The sequence below is a fragment of the Aspergillus viridinutans genome (genome assembly GCF_018404265.1).
Source record: "Aspergillus viridinutans IFM 47045 DNA, scaffold_9, whole genome shotgun sequence".
Lineage (NCBI taxonomy): Eukaryota > Fungi > Ascomycota > Eurotiomycetes > Eurotiales > Aspergillaceae > Aspergillus > Aspergillus viridinutans.
In genome coordinates this window covers 199,644-217,126 of record NW_025091225.1, presented here as the reverse complement: position 1 = coordinate 217,126, position 17,483 = coordinate 199,644, and the positions used below count along the sequence as shown (strand labels likewise).

Below are 17,483 nucleotides of genomic sequence, written 5' to 3'. Positions count from 1 at the left end.
TCATGATGACCATTAGGCCAAATCCTGTCTGCGATCAGCAAACATCCATCATCCACGACTTATCCAGAGAATACTGTACATCTACATCACCGTGCAAATGCAGCAATCGCACTCTTCGTCCCCGCAGTCACATCCAAAGCACGGTTTCGAGACGGTCTTGATGGGTTTCTTGATGGACGACCCGGAGGCAGAGGAGGGAAGGGTCCAGTCGATGGGAGAGGAGAAAGACGAGGCGGCCATTTTGCAGTGGACGGTGTAGAGTGCTATGACGTCGCAGGTAAAGTCAGTAAATATGAACGCAGCTGTTGATGGCTCTGAAAGTAAATTTCACAATTGCAGATAGGCTCAGGTTTGCTTACTGTTGTTATTGTGACAGTTTAGCTGAAGAGGGAGAAGGCTGGAGAATCAGAATCCTAACAATGTCTAAGAGTCGGTCTGGGAGTTGGAGACGTCAGGAATAAATACCTCTGACAGGCAGCTAAATTTTGGCACTAAATAAAGATTCAATCAGATGAACAATTCTCCGTACTACTAGAAGGAGTAATTAACTCTGCCTATCAACCCGATAATTCCCAAGCAACAGGCCCGACCAACAATTTCGTCGGTACCTTACCGACCGTTGCGATAACCACTCTCCATGCGTAGAACTAGGTCGAACCATCGAAGTAGCTGTGCGCATGGTCCAGCATCCGATCGTGTCACTTGTTGACGTCCTTCTTCATCTTGCAGATCGCTACCTTATTCTGTCCCACCACAGACGTCATTGGCACCCCAGATACAAAGTACGAAGCACCTACAGTCCGGATGAGAGTTGTACCAGATTGTCTACAAATGATAAATCAAGAACAACTCATGAGGAGGGCGAGGTATATAGTCCTCTGATTAGGATAGATCTTCAAGTCCAACGATATTTACAATGACAAACTTTTCTCTCAATTCATAAATCATCGCACATATCCAAACCATGGTGTCTAATTGATTTTCTTTCCTGCTCAGGGTCTCATCATCTGGAAACAACAAGGGCGCTAACCCTCAATGCGCTCCGGGGTATCGTCTAAGAGTCATCCATAATGTCCTGCTTTTGTGGCGTAGGCTCTATTCATTAAGTATTCGGTAAGTTTGGTTGTGAAGTCATCAAGCCGTTAATATTCAGATGTCGTGCAAGGTGATTACAGCTGCTCGACCCAGGGAGCGGCGCCGGGCTGCATCTGGTTCAGCCACTTGACAAGCTCGATGAGCTCGGCACGGCGCTCGTCCTCAAGCTGGTCCGAATCGCCACAAAGGACAGACTGGAAGATGGGCAAGAACTGCGGAGTGAGTTCCCGGATGTTAGGATCTTCCCACTTGTCTACATGCTAGTCAGTAATGTTCTTGCTCGTTTCGCATGAGGCGGGATCACATACACAGCTGGCAGATCATGCGGTACAGGGGTTCGTTCTCCTCGTAGTCGTTCTTCAGGGGGAGGATGGAGACGAGAACGGGGAGAACCTCCTTGAGAGGGATAGCCTCACGGTGTTTGAGGACCATACGGCTGAGACATCCAGTAGCGTTGTCCTGAAGGCGAGAGACCTTCATCTGCAGACAGGACTCCAACCGGGAAAGGATGGTCGGGTATTCCTTTACGATCTCGGCGTCTGCGGTGGAGTGCTCGACCAGACGGCCAACAGCATAGGCCGCATTGGACTTGGTCTGAGGATCCTCATCGCCCAGGCGGTGGATGAGGAGCTTCAGGAAAGAACGAGTGAACTGAGTGACACCAGCCCCCATACCGTTGATGCACTCGGCAAGGACTCCAACGGCGGTGGCACGCTCCAGAGCCTCCGTGCTACCAGCGTAGCGCAGGATGGTCTTCTCGAATACCTTCCAGAGTTCGGCGAAGCTCTCGCCCAGAGCGGCAGCGAGACCGGAAACAACGTCAAGGGCAGTGTCAACAACAACCCAATCGAACTCAGAAGATTCCTCACCGGCCTCGAGAGACTCCTCTTCGGGGCCAAACTCGAGCTGGCAAGGGTGCTTCTTCGTGATGATGTCGGTGACCATCTGGATGACGTTGTGGAGAGTGGTCTCGTTGGCAATCAGAGAAGGACCGCAGTAGCGCAGGTTCTCAGCCATGTTACGGTTGATATCGGCGACAGTAGCCCTATGTCCAATGGTCAATACCAATCAAAAATTGACATGAAAACATTAAGAGCAGTGAAATCAAGGCCTCAGGTTTCGTTGGAAAGAATCGTGTTTCACATCACGCACGCATTTTGCGCGTCTGAGTGAGCTGGGTAAACGAGTGTGTTCATCATTGGAATCGGCATGCTTGTGCAAAGCAGCCATGCAAAAAGAAAAGAAAGAGAATATACATACCGATCATCTTCCTCAGTCCACATCTTAATGGTAGCGGTCATCAGAATTTCGCCAAACTTCTTGACCTCCTTGGCGGGCTCGACCTGCAGAGGCAGACCAGGCTTCCACTTAGCCATCTGGCCGGTCTCTTCGGCAATAGCGAAAAGCATCGCGTACGAGCGGTGCAGAGTGCTGATGGTGCTGCGACGAACACCCTCGTAAGGGTGCTCAGCCAGAGGCAGGACCTGCTCAATTGTCTTCTCGAAGTAAGGCAGGTAGGCGCTCTTAGTGTGCGTGACGAGATCGCCAATGACCTCAACGGCAATCTCCTTCTCCAGAGACAAGGGGGTGGTGGCGGTGATGTCGTCCCAAGCATCCTCGTCGTCGAGATCAACGTCTTCGATGCCGCCATCCTCTCCGACGGGCTCGTCGTCATCGTCGGCACTTGCAACCTTGACCTTGCGGCCAGCGATGATCACCTCCTGGCCAACAAGGTCCTTGGCGGCCTCACCAAGAGATACGTCCAGGTCAGTCTCGTCTTGCTCAATGCAAGCGAAAAGGCCCTTGACCACACCATCAAGGAAGGGCGCGAAGTGCTCTCCATAAACCTTGGACATGGCTCCCCAGAAGATGTAGGTGCTCTCCTTGAGACGGGAGTGGTCGAGGTGAAGTGCCTCCTCGGTGGCGCGCATGAGGGGCTCGACGTAGGGTTGGTAACGCTCGGCACCGGCGGCAGCGGACATTTCACCCATGGCGTCGGTGACACTAGCGCGCAGGTCCAGTTCCTCCTCACTGTCCTTGACGGCGGCAAACTCCTGTAGGAGGTGCATGGACTCGTCGAAGTAGGGGAGGAAAGACTCGCCGGCGGAGGAGGCAAGGGAGCCCAGAGCTCCGGCAGTCAGGCCCTTGATTCTGAAGTCGGGGTGCTTGAAGAGCTTGTGCAGGATGGGAACAAGCTCGCCCTGGTAAGGAGCGACGTCCTTCTCGTCCAAGCCATCAACAACGGCATCAATGGCACTGATACCGGCCTTCATGATATCGACAGTGGGACCATCCTCTTCACCCTTGTACTCCTGCATAGCGCTGGCCAAGTTCTTGAAGAGCAGAGGCATGAGCTTTTCGTGCTCAGCACTCAGGTCTTCAGCGAGGTCGTCGGCAAGACGAGCCACGGCGTGCAATGAGGCTTGGCGGACCTTGGGTTCGGGATCAGCGAGCAGCTGCAGAACCATGGGGAAGATGTCCTTCATCTGAGTGCTGATGAAATCAGGAGCGCCCTCGACGCACATTCCAAGAGCCATGATACCGGCACGGCGGTAGTCAGGGTTGCTGTTGTTGAAGTACTGACCCAGGGCGTGAAGAAGGGGCACAACAACTTGGCTGGGAGGTAGACTCTGGGCGAGCATATCAAGCAAGCCGAGAGCGGACCGGGCGGGAGTGATATCGTCATCGTCCGAGGAAGTGTCACCGAGCTCGGTGACGATGTGCAGGGCGGTGCGGGTGAGCTGCTCGCCAATACGCATGCCCTGGATCTTGAGCTTACGGTACTGAACGCACTGCATGAGGAAGCTGATCGCCTGAGTACGAGTATCCTCGTCAACCTCGGTGTTGGCAGCAAGCTCGTTCATGAAGATAACAAGGTCCTTAAGGTGGACAGTCAGGAGAGCAGGGTCACAGCCAAGGAGAGTCTGGAAGACCTCAAAGGCCTGCATTACACGGTCCTCCTGCTTCTGGGCGATCGAGTCCTTCAGAACAGCGACCATGGAGGGAACGATATCCTGGAAGGCCTTGACGGGAGCAACATCCTCTTCGGAGTCAAGGTGCATGGCGAGCTTGCTCAGGGCGAGAAGGGTATTGATGCGGACTTCCTCGCTCTCAGGGTCCCGGATGGTCTTGTTGAACAGGGCAAAGAGATCCGAGAACTTCTCCTCGAGGCTCTCACCTAGAGTCTCCAGAATGGTGAACAGAATGTAGATGGCCACGCCACGCTCATCCTTGTTGCCACTGTTACCAGCCTGCACCAGGAAGTTGGGCAGCTCGGCCCACTCGCCATCGTTCAGGTCGACCCGAGCGACGGCAGAGATGATCCGGGCAATGGAGTGACGGACGAGTGAGGAGCCCTCGCTCATCGTGGAGCGTAGCAGCTGCTCACGGATCTGAGGCTTCTGGGCACCCTGGACCGAAACCCAGTGCTTGTTGACCAACGAGCGAGCCTCGACAGCGGCAAGCTGCCTCAGATTGGGATCCTCATGACCGGTAGCGATCTGAATAAGGAGAACGAGAGACTCAGGCTTGTTGTAGAACTCCCGCTGAAGGATACCAGTTGCTTCCTTAACGTTTCCCTGGGCAGCTATTGCGTTCTCGTCAGCATCACATGTATCTTTCCAAAGCCACTCGCCAGGTTAATGGATGCTACTCACGGTTCAAAACAATCTGAAGCTGCTGCAGGAATCTTTGCTGGTCCATGATGGAAACTATGAATAAAACTTTGTGGGAAAAAAAAAATGTATGCCTCTCAAATGTGGTGTCACAACCCTTCTTTAATAGCAAGAAGGGATGCTTGTAGGACTAATTGAGCTGCCTGCACGGAGACAAACAGCTCAAAGGGGTATCACAGAAACAAAAGAAAGGATAGAAACAGCAAGAAAAGGAATGAGGAGTAAAGGAAAGGAGAGATGAGAAGAAGAAGATAAGAAGAGGAAGGAAAAAAAAATGTTCTCACTAAGGGGTGGGCTGTTTGGATAATTTTTCTCATGGTCCCTCCGCTTTTACTTCCTTCAGGCTAGCGGCATTTTCTATCACGTGGTCTGTTCCGCGCTGGTTGATCATAAATGGTGGAAGTACCAACCAACTGGAGTAACAGGGTCGCTGCCCAACTAAGGACCAATAGAATTTAAAATGGGGTTCACATTTCCAGGATGGTCTTGATACAGAAGGTTGTGCGTTGTCTGTCTGCCATAAGGTAGATAGCACAGAGAATGATGCCAGTAAATGTTGTGATTGACTGTCATATTATCATGTCACCATGTGTTCATAGTACTCCACTAAACTATCGTCTATCAGCTACTAGTATATAGTTGAATGAAACTCTAGAGTTTCAGGCTGAAGTATGACGAACCAGCAAGAGGTATCAACAATATTTGAGTAGCAAAAGTCATGAATTGTGGACCAATCCGGCATAATCCTATACTCCATCTTCTCTGAAAGATGCATCGATATTCCTCAAGAGAAATGGCATGGATTCCAAATACAGGGTCAAATTGCGCATAGTACAAAACTATAGGTAAGCCAGCATCATCCATACTGTGAAATCAAGCGAAAGACACGCCATGGGATCATGTAGAGCATCGCTAGAATTCTTCAGAGTCGTAGTCTTCGTCAACAAGCAGGGCGCGATAACCCCTGGATGCAAGGTTTTCTTCCAAACCACCGCCGGATCCAGGATCGGCATAACCTACATTATAGTTAGACAAGCAGGAATTTGGGGAGAACGATTCAAAAGACGCAACCGGAATAAACTTACCTTCGCCACCAAAATAACTGAGCACCACAGGCAGGAAGATGAGGGCATGGGTAGCGGCAAAGATGACCAATGCTAGCCAGACACGGAAATAGTAGATTTCAAAGATCTTGCTGCGGGTGAACGCCAGCACACACACCCCGAGTAATTTGGTGATAGTGATGCCACTGAAGACACTGCCACCCACATTGACCAGCGCAGTCCAGGATCGTGCATCTTTGCCCCGGAACTTGGTTGGGGTCTTGTCCATTATAGTGCGTGAAGGGAACATGAATGCTCGAGCAATATGGGAGCAAAACTCGACACCGATGCCGACGCAAATAACCAGGTTGACCAAGGAGACAGCGTTGAGTGACACCCCAGCAATGGCCATGGAGCCAATAATATCCACAACAATCATCACGACCGTCGCAGTTACTACCGCACCAGTGGCGACAGAGCCTAGGATGAATGACGTGATAGCGAAGATAATGGCAACAGCACAGCCGAGCAAAGTGCCTGTGAGCTGCACAATCGAGACGTACTGGTCGAAGAAGATATATGGTTTGGAATAAGGGAACACGTCTATGCCGTGTTCTTTGGAGATCCCATCCGCGATGCGACGGGCTGAGATGTACGCCTTGATGAAGTCATCCTGACTCCTCAGAGGGGTATGGCTGGTTCTGAAATGGCTCGCATTGGTCATGATGTGCTTTGAATCGATGACAAGCGCGTTACTATATGGAGCTTTGCCGCCGAGAGGGCAAGACGCATCCGTGGGTGCTTCAATCCACTTCTCTACATAGTGGATAAATTCGTTTCCGGTGGGCATGCCGTAGAGAGAGATATTCCATGCAGGAGTCCGGTCCTCAAAGCAGATCTTCTCGTTTTCCTTGCAACATTCTTGCTGGGGATTCAGCCAGTAAAAGAAGTCGTCGATCCAACTTGCGGCTGATCCCGAGATATAAGAGACATTCGGTCGCTTAGACTCCTGCTCCAAGACAAATGACAAGGAAAATTCTTCGCAGGTCGTAAACCGCCCGCAGAGCTGCTGCTGGTGGTTTCTCTCGGTCACGTTGACTTCGCGGGTCACAAAGTAGACTGGAGGACCGGTACCAAAGTAAGCATCTAGGTCATTAAAATATTGTACCAAATACGAATCACTCGGAAGAGCGATACGCTGATCCAATCCGAGAGACACTTCCGGGATCAGAGCCAAGCCAGCAGTAAATATGCCGAGGAAGACAATCACAACAGCAACCTTAATCCTGCGGTCAAGCAGATAGTTTGCATATATTTTGCGAATAAATTGCTGCGTCAGACTTTCACCCTCCTGGTCATTGTAAGGGGGTTCTTCGAACATGCCGGATGAAGTCGCTTTGCGCACTGTGATGCATGGAATGCAATCTGCACGAAGACTCTCCACCCGCCTTTGGTTCAGAGCAAGGACTGAAACAAACATCGTCATTTGTAGAATGGCATTGATGAAGACAGCGCCAGCTGCATAGATGGCAAAGTTCTTGACGGCAGGCATGCCCACAAACACACCGAGCGCAAAGGTGACCGTCTCAGTCAGGGCCGACAGGAAAATGCTGGGACCAATCCTCCCTACGGCACGGGCAACCCGCTCATCAATCTCTTCATCAGGGTGACTGACATTTATCCGCTCAAATTCATGAACGATCAGGAAAATGTTGTCCACACCGACGGCCAATACAAGGAACGGAATGACCTCGGCGATGATCAAGGTCACCCTAATTCCTGCTGCTGAAAACAGTCCTACCGACGCAGACACGGACATTAGGACGATCAAGATTCCCACGATTCCGAGCGTGAATTTCGACTGCACAAAGACGTTGGCAGGGTTGTTCAAGAGAGACTTCCAGGTGACCGTGGCTGAGCCTAGAGCAAGGGACGCATAGATAAACATGATGATATAGCTGATGACGACAATTTTCGCATCGGTGTTGCTGGATTTGTTGAGTTCCTGCTCCAGGCTGACTTCAGTGTTGAATGACACACGAAGACCACGTTCTTTCGCGTCTTCTTGAACGTTATACAACAGCTGTTTGAGATTGTTCTCCCAGTCAATGGCATCGGCCTCGCTCTCCGTACCTTGTGCGTGATTGTTCAGAACCCACGTGGTAATCAACGCTTGAGCGTCGAGGACATTGCCGGACTCTTCGTAACCACCCAGTATCATTTCCGGTCTGAGAGGCTGTTGAAAGTCAGGGAGACAGCTCGGGTCTCCAGGAGAGCTGGCACAGTGCTTAACCCGCTCTTCCCATGTGTCCGGGTGGAGGTTCCATCCTGAGCCACCGAAATAGCCTGTTATTGACTGAACCACACATGCGTCGCCAGTGGGCTTAAAGCAGACGTCATCGAGTAGTAAGCTGCGACCCGGAGAGAACATTCGGCGAATTTGAGATTCAACATCAAACCACCAGCTGAGGGTGTCGTAACTCAGAACCGGTCCATGTTCGTTGACAACAAATACCTGCTCAGCTCGGTAAAAGGGTCCAAAATTGGTATCAAAGTACTCCTTTTCTTGCGCTGCCGCCGATGTAGGGCTCACCCAGAGGCGTACAGGATCTGTCTCGACAGTGAACCGGAGCCACCCCAGACTCAGAAGGCCAACAAGCACTATGCTAGTTGCGATAGTGATGGCTGGGAATCGAGCGCAAGTACCCCCAATGCTATTGAACATTGAGTCGAGCATAGAGTTCAGTTTGTAAACACCAGAAGGTTGCTCCAGCGACCCAGCAGCATGAACAATATCGCCCTCATCTTCATACTCATCGGGAGATGGGTCTTGTAACAGCCGGACCCTCTCGGGCTTGCGATAACGCCGTTCTCTGTACGTGAAGTAACTAGAAAGGGCCACGACGGCTAATAAGAATACGGAGTAAATCAGAATGACCGCGAAGGATAGGCAAGGCAACAGACCGACATGGCAGTATTTGTCTGTTTTCACCTCTGGTAGCTCCGGGCAGACTTCTGGGCAATCAACACAGGAGCAGCGGAATGCCTCGTCAGGGTCATTGCAGACCTTCGGTTTGATAGGCAAGGCTCTCATGCCCTGATCGGGTGACGGGGGCTCTGTTTTGTAGTTGATCTGGAAAGGACTTCCAAGCAGCTTCTTATCACCCAGGAACTTCAGGAATTGTGTGTAATTCTTCGCGCCGCCGCCGATGAAGTCGATCGCTTTGCCACCAGAAGCACCATTTTTGACATTCTTGCAACTATCATAGAATCCGCTCTGGTATTCTTCGGACCAGATATTGTCAAGTTCGGTAACTAATAACTTGCCGGAGCTAGCCTTCTCGGTTTGTGTGACATTGATGAACAGAGATTGGTCCGGAGAACAGGTAAAGGTACAGAAGATGTTGAAGAAATTGTCTTTGCAGGCGGGACATGATGCAATAATGCCCTTTGCAAGCTTCAGGTTCTTGGCGAGTGCATCGATCTAAGCAGGCGAAGCACATGAGAATAGTCTCACTTGAAAGGGTGGCTTGGAACATTAACTCTTACCTGTTCTTTTTCGCAACAAACAGGCCCTTCATTCCATTTGCTACCACACAAGTCCACTAGCTTCTTTCTCACCGGTACCTCGGGATCCCTTGCAGGACCGTTATCTGGACATGGCAGCTCTCCGCCGAAGAACGACTTTTTCCCGCAATGTCCTCGGATCGCACAGCGGCCCTCTTCGTGTACCTCGGTTTCTCCTTCAGCAACGACAAGTGTCTGGGGAAGGAACGAAAGCAGGCCGAGACTCGTGAGGATCGGGGTGAAGCGAAGTCCCCGCATCGTTGGACAAAGGGTTGGTGATGTCTCCGGTGTCAAACACGTAGGTTTTTCGCGGTTTAATCAGAGCATTAGAAGGGCGACTGGTTGGTGTAGGAAGGTGCTGAGAAGCTAGATTTTATGGTGGGCTGGCCGAAGACACAGCCTTTTGAAGCAACAACTCCTCGATCAGGTGGTGTCGTGAGCCGAGGCGACGGTATAATAAAGTTAACAAAGAAAGTGCAATTCTTGAAATTAGCACTGCGCCGATACAAGTAGCAATTAAATAAAGATTAGTCTGGCTATTATCGAATGGTCTAAACGTCAAGGGACAGTGAAGCTCTTGAGAGGCTGGGGAAGAGGCGATGGGGAGATGACGATAAGGAAATCAAGGAACTGGAAGTTGGAGGAACCTCCACTAGCCGACATACGTAAGCGGAGAAAGGCTGCCATCATCCCATGAATATTGGGGTTCATCGGGCGCTAACGTCAGGCACGTCGATCCTAGGATGATCAGGATAGATTAATCCAACCCTCTACATGGTGATCGAGTATTTCATTTCTGTGTCTGTGTGTCGACCAGTTTTGACAAACTAGCTGGAAGCTCAATTCTTATCCAACATATTGAAAGAGATTTTGCTGTAGGCTTCGCAGGGGTAGACAGTAATACAAAGACAGGTAAGGTTGCTTTGTGTGTACCAGTAAATATATAATTTCTCCAATTCTAGGTACTGACTAGAACTGGCAGCTTCTAGTCATAATTCTCGTCTCAGCCATATAATGTTTTAAAACCTCTACAATGTTTTTGACTAGGTGAAAATACACAATCATCTAGCACATTGTTTGCCCTTGTCAGAGTATATGCCTAGAACACCAGACCACCTCCTATACTTCTGTTAGCACCATAATAAAACTTGGACAGCCAGATGGAAGAGATGTACCATCAACGACGATATCAGCTCCATTGATATAGCTCCCCCCAATATCACTGCAAAGAAACACCACCGGTCCCGTCAACTCCTGCGGTGACCCCATCCTACGCATCGGATTCCGATCCGCCCATATCTGCCGCCATGGCGCAAGATCCTCGCCCTCATTGAGCACCGTATCCATATATCCCGGGGAGATGGAATTGACTCGGATTCCGTATTGCGTCCATTCCGCTGCCAAGCTATTCTTCGTATGTAGCACCGCTGCCTTGGAGACGTTGTACGCGATCTGGGGCTGGGGGTAATTCACCCGATGACCGCTGATGGATGCGACGAGGACGATTTTGCCCCCGCGTCCACTGGCAATCATATGTCTGGCTTCTGCGTCAGGGGGCATAGGTCATAGAAGAACATGGTAGATCGTCTTACTTCCCCACTGCCTGTGCAGCGATCCATGATCCTGTCGCATTTACATCAATGATACGGCGCCATTGCTCGATTGCTATGTCCTCGGCTGCCACGCAGTTGACTATACCTGCAAAGCAACAGAGAATGTTAAGCTCTCCCAGCTCGTTCTTTGCCTTTTCAGCGACATCCTGCATGCCTGCCGCGTCTGTGACGTCGCAGTGATGCGTCATAATCTTCGCAGAAGGATAGTCTCTTCGAAGTGCATTTATTTCACTATCTCCCTTTTGGAGAGCCGAGGGAAGATCAAGTAAAGCAATGCCAGACAGTCCATGCTCAAGAAGGGCTCGTGCAGAGGCTAGAGCGAGCATTCCTGCTCCACCAGTAACTGGACAAAAGTAAGATATCACCTAATCTTGACCTGTGGAAATCAAAGGGGGTAGGACCAACACACTGCGTTTCCGCTCACTCTGAATCTCAAAGCTGCTCGCTCCTCCGGCGTGCTGTTCTCTGTAAATGAGGCCGGTGGAGGCATTAAAGTGGTAGCTGGGTCGATTTCTCCGAGCCGTATCCATGGCATCCTTGTCTGTACATGAGGTGTTGGAGGGAGAGGCACTTCTTTCTGAGATGGATTCATGGTCATGGGAACTACTGGCTATACTGTGATTCTGTTAGGCAAGGATTCACAAAGGTCAGAATCACAAAGGAGCTTCAATAGGAATTGCAACCTATCTATAGTCGTGCGGAGAAGAGAGGAGTAGCTTACCCCGCGCATGATCAACTCAGTACACATAAATGCCTTTTCATCTTATTATTTGCTTGATTGTATCTCTATCCTCGGACTTCAGTGCTCCGAATGCGCCCAATCGCTAAGCATTTTGTAATGTGAGTCTAGTACGCAAGTCTGCACAGTGATTGGAGGTACATGACCACTATAGAGTCAACAGCTTCGACGTATATCTCAACCTTCACGTCGACTAGGTAAGTCTACAATGGCATTCTCAGTAGCTACTTATCAAGAACAGATCTACCCGAGCAACGTACACCATCCATCTTCTCGTGTTCACTTCCCATCTACCTTCCTCCTCTTGGCCCCCTTCTTCGGCTCAAACTCCTCAGAATAAGACCGGAAGAAATCTGACGGCTGCTGGGGCTCATCCGAAGTGACATCGCGGAATGCCGTCGTGGCAACATAGTTCGTCTTACCCTCACGGACGAGCGAATAGTATTCGAGTATGAACTGAATCTCACTGTCGTCGGTTTCCGTCTGGTTCCTGAGGACCTTCTTGGCTTCGTATCTGTTTCTGTGAGTCCCAATCTCAATAGAGGATTGAGGGTGACAACTAGCGACATACTCGGAGATATCTTCAAACTTCATATCCGTTCCTAGAGCTTCGCTTGCCGCTCGCGCGAGTTCGTCGCCGTTGAGAAGTGCCGGGCCTGTCGTGTCAATCTCTTTTCAGTTGATAATGATAGCGATGGCGCCGACATACCGGTCAAGGTCATTAGCTGACCACGATGCTTATCGTTGAGTCCATGCTTTCCTTTGCCGGCGAGGACATGAGCCGCTAGTAGTGCGACGTCCTTTGCAGAGGTTTAGCCAGATGTCTTTGTGGGCTGAGAGCCAGACTTACACCTAGCGCTACGGGGGGGAATTTATGCTCGCGTCCGATCGGTATAGGGATGTATCCATCCTCCTTAGCCTGGGGGGCATACGCAAGCAAGTTTTCAGCGTAAAAGCCAGCCCTACAACGGGTATTATTAGACATGCAAAATCGCAATCCCAGGGAAGCAACATACCGGATGACGACGGGACAATGTCCCGTCATTGAGCTCGGATCCCCTTTCGTACTGAGAAACAAAGTCTCGAGATGAATGAACTCCCTCAGACGGGGCTGCTTATCACGCTCAGCCAGATCACATCCCGCAGCACTGAGGAAGACCACATTCGGCACATTGGCGCGCTTGGCGGCCTCGATGAGTTCGGCCGTGATATCGATCTTGTCCCGACTAGCTGGCGGAACCAGGCAGAGAGTGTCAGCTTTGGTGTCTCTGATATCGGCGGCAACGTTCTTCAGACGGCCTGGTCTATGGGGTACGATGGTGGCTCCCAGGGATTGTAGGTCCTTGCACCGCTGGGAATCTGGATTGAGGGTTAGGCCGTGGACGGTGCCGATTTCTTTAGAGAAGTTCTCGTCAGAGAGGAGGAGCTCGGCGATGAGGAAGCCGGTGTTGCCTTCTACGGAGGTGATGCAGACGTTGCGTGACATAGTGAGCTGTGGTGCTTTGGATTGCTGGGGATATGTTATGCAGATATACTGGTGTCATGCTGCGGTGACGCGAAAGTAGTATGGGCTTTTATACAAGGTGACAACCTGCGTCATGGTAATATAATGATTGAAATGTGCTTTCAGGCAGAGATTCGGGATACAGATGCTAGCCAATGGAAAGCTTTTCCGGACAGCTGCGGGCATGACCTAATAGCTGATTGCGGGTTCTCTAAGGAAGACAAGACGAGACCCGCATCGCTGCATGAAACTTCTTAACCGCAGTTCGTAGAGACCTCCCAGCCCAGCCAGGCAAACTGTGAACTATAAATCTACAATCCTGGAAGGCGTGCAGGGACGACCGCTCTGATATCTCCATGGAGACTTGTACGTCAATCCAGCTTCGCCTTCGCTCATGATGATTTATCTTGAGCCGTCATATAGACGAATGCCAAGCTTTGCGCCTCCCAAGGTCGCATAGCCCGTTAATGGCCATGAACCATCGATGGAAAGGCCGTAGGGAACATTTGCTGAGCAGCTTTACGCCTCAGATTGCTTTCAAAGCTCCCAACTTCATGCTCACAGACCGTATCAAACCAGAACTCAGGACATATGCGGAAGATGAGAGATAGAAGCCACAGCCTCTTTGAAAATGTTTCCCCCTTGAATGGGCGACGCATCTACATGATCAGAATCTGGCAAAGGTTGCAGATAAAACCTATGGTCCTCTGTTGCAGAAAACCAGAAGACCCTATCATGAAAAGATTGCCATTAGAATAGAGTATAACACGTGAGGAAGTATTGGAGGATGTAACTCATGGAGATATCATGTCACCAGTATCTGCACAACCACAATCTACGTACGGCCGCCTTCCTTGCCTCGGAACATCAAAATGATGATCTGCGTCGCCAATCTTCCAGTTAGCGATAGGAACGAACAGGCAGAGATAGAAATGATGTCGCAAAACTCAATGTCCAATTGATTTCATCACAAATGGAACATTGGACACTTTGTCGGTGAACAGCCAAACTAGTATGCGTCCTCATCCCCTTGCTGATACACATGGCGTGCCCTGGAGGGATCTTTGCGCATCTGTTGACCAGAGCCGGTAAAGCCCACTATTCAAACACAAATTAGCGAATTACTCTGAAACCTAGAATAATGGTGCCTTACCTCGGGCATTAACCCCCTCTCCTGTCCGAAACATGCTGTCTTTCCGGCCCAGCTTGCCCTTGCTAGCGAAATCCTTCCACTTCATCTTACCGGCCTCAAGCTCGCGAGTGGCCTTGACTTTTCGAGCCACCTTCGAAGGGCGTGCAGAGTCGTCGCCAACCTTGCTAGGTTCTTTGCGCGCCTGATTTGCCAATGCAGGGTTGATATCTGCCGCGGCCGAGATGACGCTGGAATGAAGGGGTTGTGGGGTTGGAGTCTGGGATGAAGAGTAGCCTGAGCTTCCATCAGCCTTACGTTTCCGCGAATCACCGTTGGAGATGGGCTTGATGTCTTTGGCTGTCAGATATTCAGCCGTTCCGTACGACTTGAACGAGACCAAGTAGACAGGGTTGCTAGATGAGCCTGTTATTGAGGTAATGCGCGCAGGATAGAAAGAGTTATCGCCCGAAACCCATCGTGCGAGTACGTGGTCATTGACGGAGAACGTAACCGGCGCGGGGGCCTCCTCCGGAGTTTCGGCAGTGGGCTTGCGATACCCAGACTGATAAGCAGGGTGGTTCTCTTTTGACCATTTCTCCTTCGCTGGCGGGGGAGAAGGTTTGGCAGCAGACGGAGGAGGAGCAAGCGGCTTGAGTTCGGCGATTGATGTTTCCGTGAGATTTATGAGTTCTTCCAGTTCAGTTTTAAGACTCTGCAGTTCCGTGTTGTCTGGATCTACCTGCAAACTCGATTGAACGGTTTCAAGCTGGAATAGAGAGAAAATAAGTCAGATACAGAACCGTCGCACAGTAGCTGATAATATGACATACCTGTAGCTTGAATTCCTTGACTTCTGCCTCAAGAGCTGCAACATCCGCCATGGTCGCTGAACTGAGCGCAGAATGTGATGAGGGAAATAAAATCCTAATAAAAAAGAAGTGTAGAATCTTCCCAGTGTACCACTGTGCTCCCAAAGAGCTTTTATGGGCAGATTAAGATAAATGAATGCAGCTTTCCAGATGGTGGCTCTGAACAGAGGCAAGATAGGTACAGTGCATGAGGTTAGTGGATTCTTTGCAGATAAGGCTCGCACGTGACCAGTCCTTCTTATCAAGCTGTGTGAAGATCGTCATTGTCAAGACTCAGGAGATCTTTTTGAGTGGGACGAGGAGAACAATATGCAGACAGATTTGATACTTTACTACACCTTTATCCTCTGGGCAAGATCTAACAAGTCAGATGAGTAGATACTGTAGTGATTACGGGAAAAGGTCATCACATTAATCATGGCATGAGTTCCAGATGATAGCTGGCACTACCAGTTCTCACCTGGGCCACCTCTTGACCGAAACCTACACGTTACTATCCTCTATCCTTTAATTTTATTGGGAAAAAGACAAAGGAGAAACTAACGTAGCAAGACTGTCAAGGACAAGCCCAGTTTTGGAGTAGATGAGGCCTACGGAGTACAGCATCTAGTCTTTTCCCTGCCTGGTGGTCAAGTCCTAGATAGCACTACTCCGTACCCGCCAACCCAATTTCAATTGCCACTGAAATCTTAATTGGGACTCAAATACGAGGCAGTGAACCATGGGATCGATCTATGGACATCTGTGAGAAGAGTAAGGTACTAGAGACCGCAAAGCCCGGATTCTCTGATGACTCTCTCCAGTGTTCTGGAATAGCTGGAGATCGAGATATTGCCTTCTCCCTGGCAAAGGTCGATCTTACTCTGCACCTGCTTGATGTGATGGCTTCAGACCTCAGCCACTACACCGAGTCACCGACAGTCGGAACGTTGGGATCGTCACAAATAAGGTACTTTTGGTGCAGTAGTATATGCAATGCGGTGGGAAACTGGGAATACGTCCACTCCCGATGCCTGGACTACGAGTCTATGAGTCATCCCTAATAGATTAATTATTAGCTAAGCAAGTAAGTTAAGCCTCCCTGGTAGAAAGAGCGGACGCAGGTGAGGAACACCATCGCGGAAAATAGCCAAACAGCCTCTGATTGAGCATTTCTATGGACTATCAACTGGACTAGCGGGCTGGAACTAAATAAAATGGCGCGTGGAACTCCATCGGCGCGGAGAGAATCAATATCCGGCCTGGCCTGATTTCTAAGCATCGAGTCACTCAGTTTTTCCGCTCTAAAGCAGCGGGAGAAAACAGACAGACCCATTGGCTCCCGTCCACCAACTTTCCATCGTCCAACCAATAAGGACTGTCAATAGCTGACGCCGCCTTTTGTGCCCGTTTGCCTCCCATCGTCCTTTGGAAGCACCCACAGTAAGACTGGCCTAAGGCTTTGATTGATTGTCTTGTGAAGCCGTTCCATCGCCGCCCCCCCATCCTGGAAAGTGGAAAAGATGGGCTTCGGTTTCATCCTCGTACCACCCTCCCCTCTCAGCCACATCTTTCTCACTACACCTACCCTCATCATCAGAATCCCCTGTCTCAATTCCCACTTCGAATCTCTCCATCTCCTCTTCCTGGCCTGAAATCAATCATTCGTATCCGACGACCTACTCTCAATCGGACCCTGATTTGCCTCTTTCGGCAGCCCCTCATCGCCAGCTATCAAGCGGTACCGCTCGATAGACCTGTGGCCGCGCCATTCCACCTTATACGACATCCTTCTATCTGACACTAGGCCACTAGGCCACACTTTCTGGCATAAGCTCTTGGCTCCTGCAACCTCTTGTCCTAATTTCATCACCTTTCCTTACCCTTTCGCTACTTCTCTCTTCCTCATCAGATTTCATCCAGGGGCCGATTCTTTCCTTCATATCTTCATATCTCACTCGACTCCCTTGTAGAGCGTGGAATACACTTTACTGTGTCTTTTCTGGTTCTCTCACACTCCCTTCTACCTTTACGGGAACGGAATTGATGCCTTGTTAAAGCGGGGTGGAATTGTAAGAGCTTTCGCGGCCTTTCCAACTCTATCAGCATTCATAAGCCCAGCACTCTCACATCCACATTACTTGTGCTCTCTATCGAATCGATAAACGGGCGGGAAGCCCGAGCCTTTTCTGGTTGAGGAAACACCAACAAGCTAACGAACTCAACACCGCGTTATATTTGAACAAGCCGTCAGCGGGTCAAAGTATC

At 50.3% G+C, this 17,483-nt stretch overlaps 5 protein-coding genes across 5 annotated transcripts; all 5 read right to left on the bottom strand.

The window, feature by feature from the left end:
- Positions 1-1,169: 1,169 nt before the first annotated feature.
- Aspvir_009701 (putative importin beta-4 subunit) lies at positions 1,170-4,797 on the bottom strand (the record flags this gene model as incomplete). The annotated part of the gene is made up of 4 exons (XM_043272839.1): positions 1,170-1,348; positions 1,404-2,140; positions 2,356-4,681; positions 4,752-4,797. The coding sequence occupies 4 exons, from the start codon at positions 4,795-4,797 to the stop codon at positions 1,170-1,172; spliced, it is 3,288 nt and encodes a 1,095-aa protein (XP_043128774.1).
- An 884-nt stretch (positions 4,798-5,681) lies between these two features.
- On the bottom strand, positions 5,682-9,637 carry ncr1 (sphingolipid transporter NCR1; the record flags this gene model as incomplete). Its single annotated transcript, XM_043272838.1, has 3 exons — positions 5,682-5,785; positions 5,855-9,296; positions 9,362-9,637. 3 exons carry the CDS (start codon positions 9,635-9,637, stop codon positions 5,682-5,684), a joined length of 3,822 nt encoding a protein of 1,273 aa, XP_043128773.1.
- Positions 9,638-10,478: 841 nt separating this feature from the next.
- On the bottom strand, positions 10,479-11,522 carry Aspvir_009699 (oxidoreductase, short chain dehydrogenase/reductase family; the record flags this gene model as incomplete). The annotated part of the gene is made up of 4 exons (XM_043272837.1): positions 10,479-10,498; positions 10,555-10,916; positions 10,972-11,335; positions 11,402-11,522. 4 exons carry the CDS (start codon positions 11,520-11,522, stop codon positions 10,479-10,481), a joined length of 867 nt encoding a protein of 288 aa, XP_043128772.1.
- Positions 11,523-12,010: 488 nt separating this feature from the next.
- Positions 12,011-13,217, bottom strand: Aspvir_009698 (uncharacterized protein; the record flags this gene model as incomplete). The annotated part of the gene is made up of 5 exons (XM_043272836.1): positions 12,011-12,245; positions 12,303-12,387; positions 12,441-12,531; positions 12,582-12,693; positions 12,748-13,217. 5 exons carry the CDS (start codon positions 13,215-13,217, stop codon positions 12,011-12,013), a joined length of 993 nt encoding a protein of 330 aa, XP_043128771.1.
- A 1,027-nt stretch (positions 13,218-14,244) lies between these two features.
- Aspvir_009697 (tudor domain-containing protein) lies at positions 14,245-15,248 on the bottom strand (the record flags this gene model as incomplete). Its single annotated transcript, XM_043272835.1, has 3 exons — positions 14,245-14,333; positions 14,389-15,133; positions 15,198-15,248. 3 exons carry the CDS (start codon positions 15,246-15,248, stop codon positions 14,245-14,247), a joined length of 885 nt encoding a protein of 294 aa, XP_043128770.1.
- Between the last annotated feature and the right edge of the window lie 2,235 nt (positions 15,249-17,483).